Source organism: Apaloderma vittatum, unplaced genomic scaffold (genome assembly GCF_000703405.1).
Source record: "Apaloderma vittatum isolate BGI_N311 unplaced genomic scaffold, ASM70340v1 scaffold27869, whole genome shotgun sequence".
Lineage (NCBI taxonomy): Eukaryota > Metazoa > Chordata > Aves > Trogoniformes > Trogonidae > Apaloderma > Apaloderma vittatum.
In genome coordinates this window covers 1-714 of record NW_009736261.1, presented here as the reverse complement: position 1 = coordinate 714, position 714 = coordinate 1, and the positions used below count along the sequence as shown (strand labels likewise).

Below are 714 nucleotides of genomic sequence, written 5' to 3'. Positions count from 1 at the left end.
GCCGCTGGTGTGCAGCCGCCGGTCGGCTTTCCTGGGGCAGCAGAGGAGCCTCTTAAAGGCCTTCCGAAAGTCAGGGCTGCGGCAGTAGATGATGGGGTTGAAAGCAGAGTTGGCGTAGCCCAGCCAGTTGAAGAAAAGGAAGAGCCAGTCCGGCACCAGGTCCCTGTTGAAGACGTTGACGATGTTCACCAGGAAGAAAGGGAGCCAGCAGAGGGTGAACACCCCCATGATGATGCCCAAAGTCTTGAGGGCTTTCTGCTCCTTCATGGCCATGATGCGGGAAGTCTTCCTCTTGCTGCCTCGGCCATTGCCGAGGATGGGCTGGTGGTGAGGGGGTGGGGGTGGCTGCGGCTGCTCATGGCTTTTTTTCTCATGCCTGCCGTAGAACCGGCCCTCGCACTTATCGATCTTCCTGATCTGCTCCTTGGCCTCCCTGTACACCCGGAGGTACACAAAGATCATGATGAGAAGGGGGATGTAGAAAGAAATTATGGACGAGGCGATGGCGTTTGGTCCTGGTTGCACTCCAGGGCCGGGGGTTCCTCATCCCGCCACCAATGCATCATGATGGGCAAGAAGGAGACGAGGGCGGAGATGGCCCAGACGGTGCAGATGATGCCCTTGGCCCGACCCTTGGTCATGAGGCTCTGGTAGCGGAAAGGCGAGGTGATGGCCAGGTAGCGGTCGATGGCGATGACGCACAAGGTCTCGATG

General features: G+C 58.8%; 1 protein-coding gene across 1 annotated transcript in view; it reads right to left on the bottom strand.

The window, feature by feature from the left end:
• The window catches only part of LOC104279584 (beta-1 adrenergic receptor-like), a gene marked incomplete at both ends in the record, with an annotated part of 1,941 nt that extends 1,231 nt beyond the window's left edge, over positions 1 to 710 (bottom strand). Inside the window, 2 exon segments of the mRNA XM_009876917.1 lie at positions 3 to 509; positions 512 to 710. Of these exon segments, the coding sequence (XP_009875219.1) occupies positions 3 to 509; positions 512 to 710 (706 nt within the window).
• Between the last annotated feature and the right edge of the window lie 4 nt (positions 711 to 714).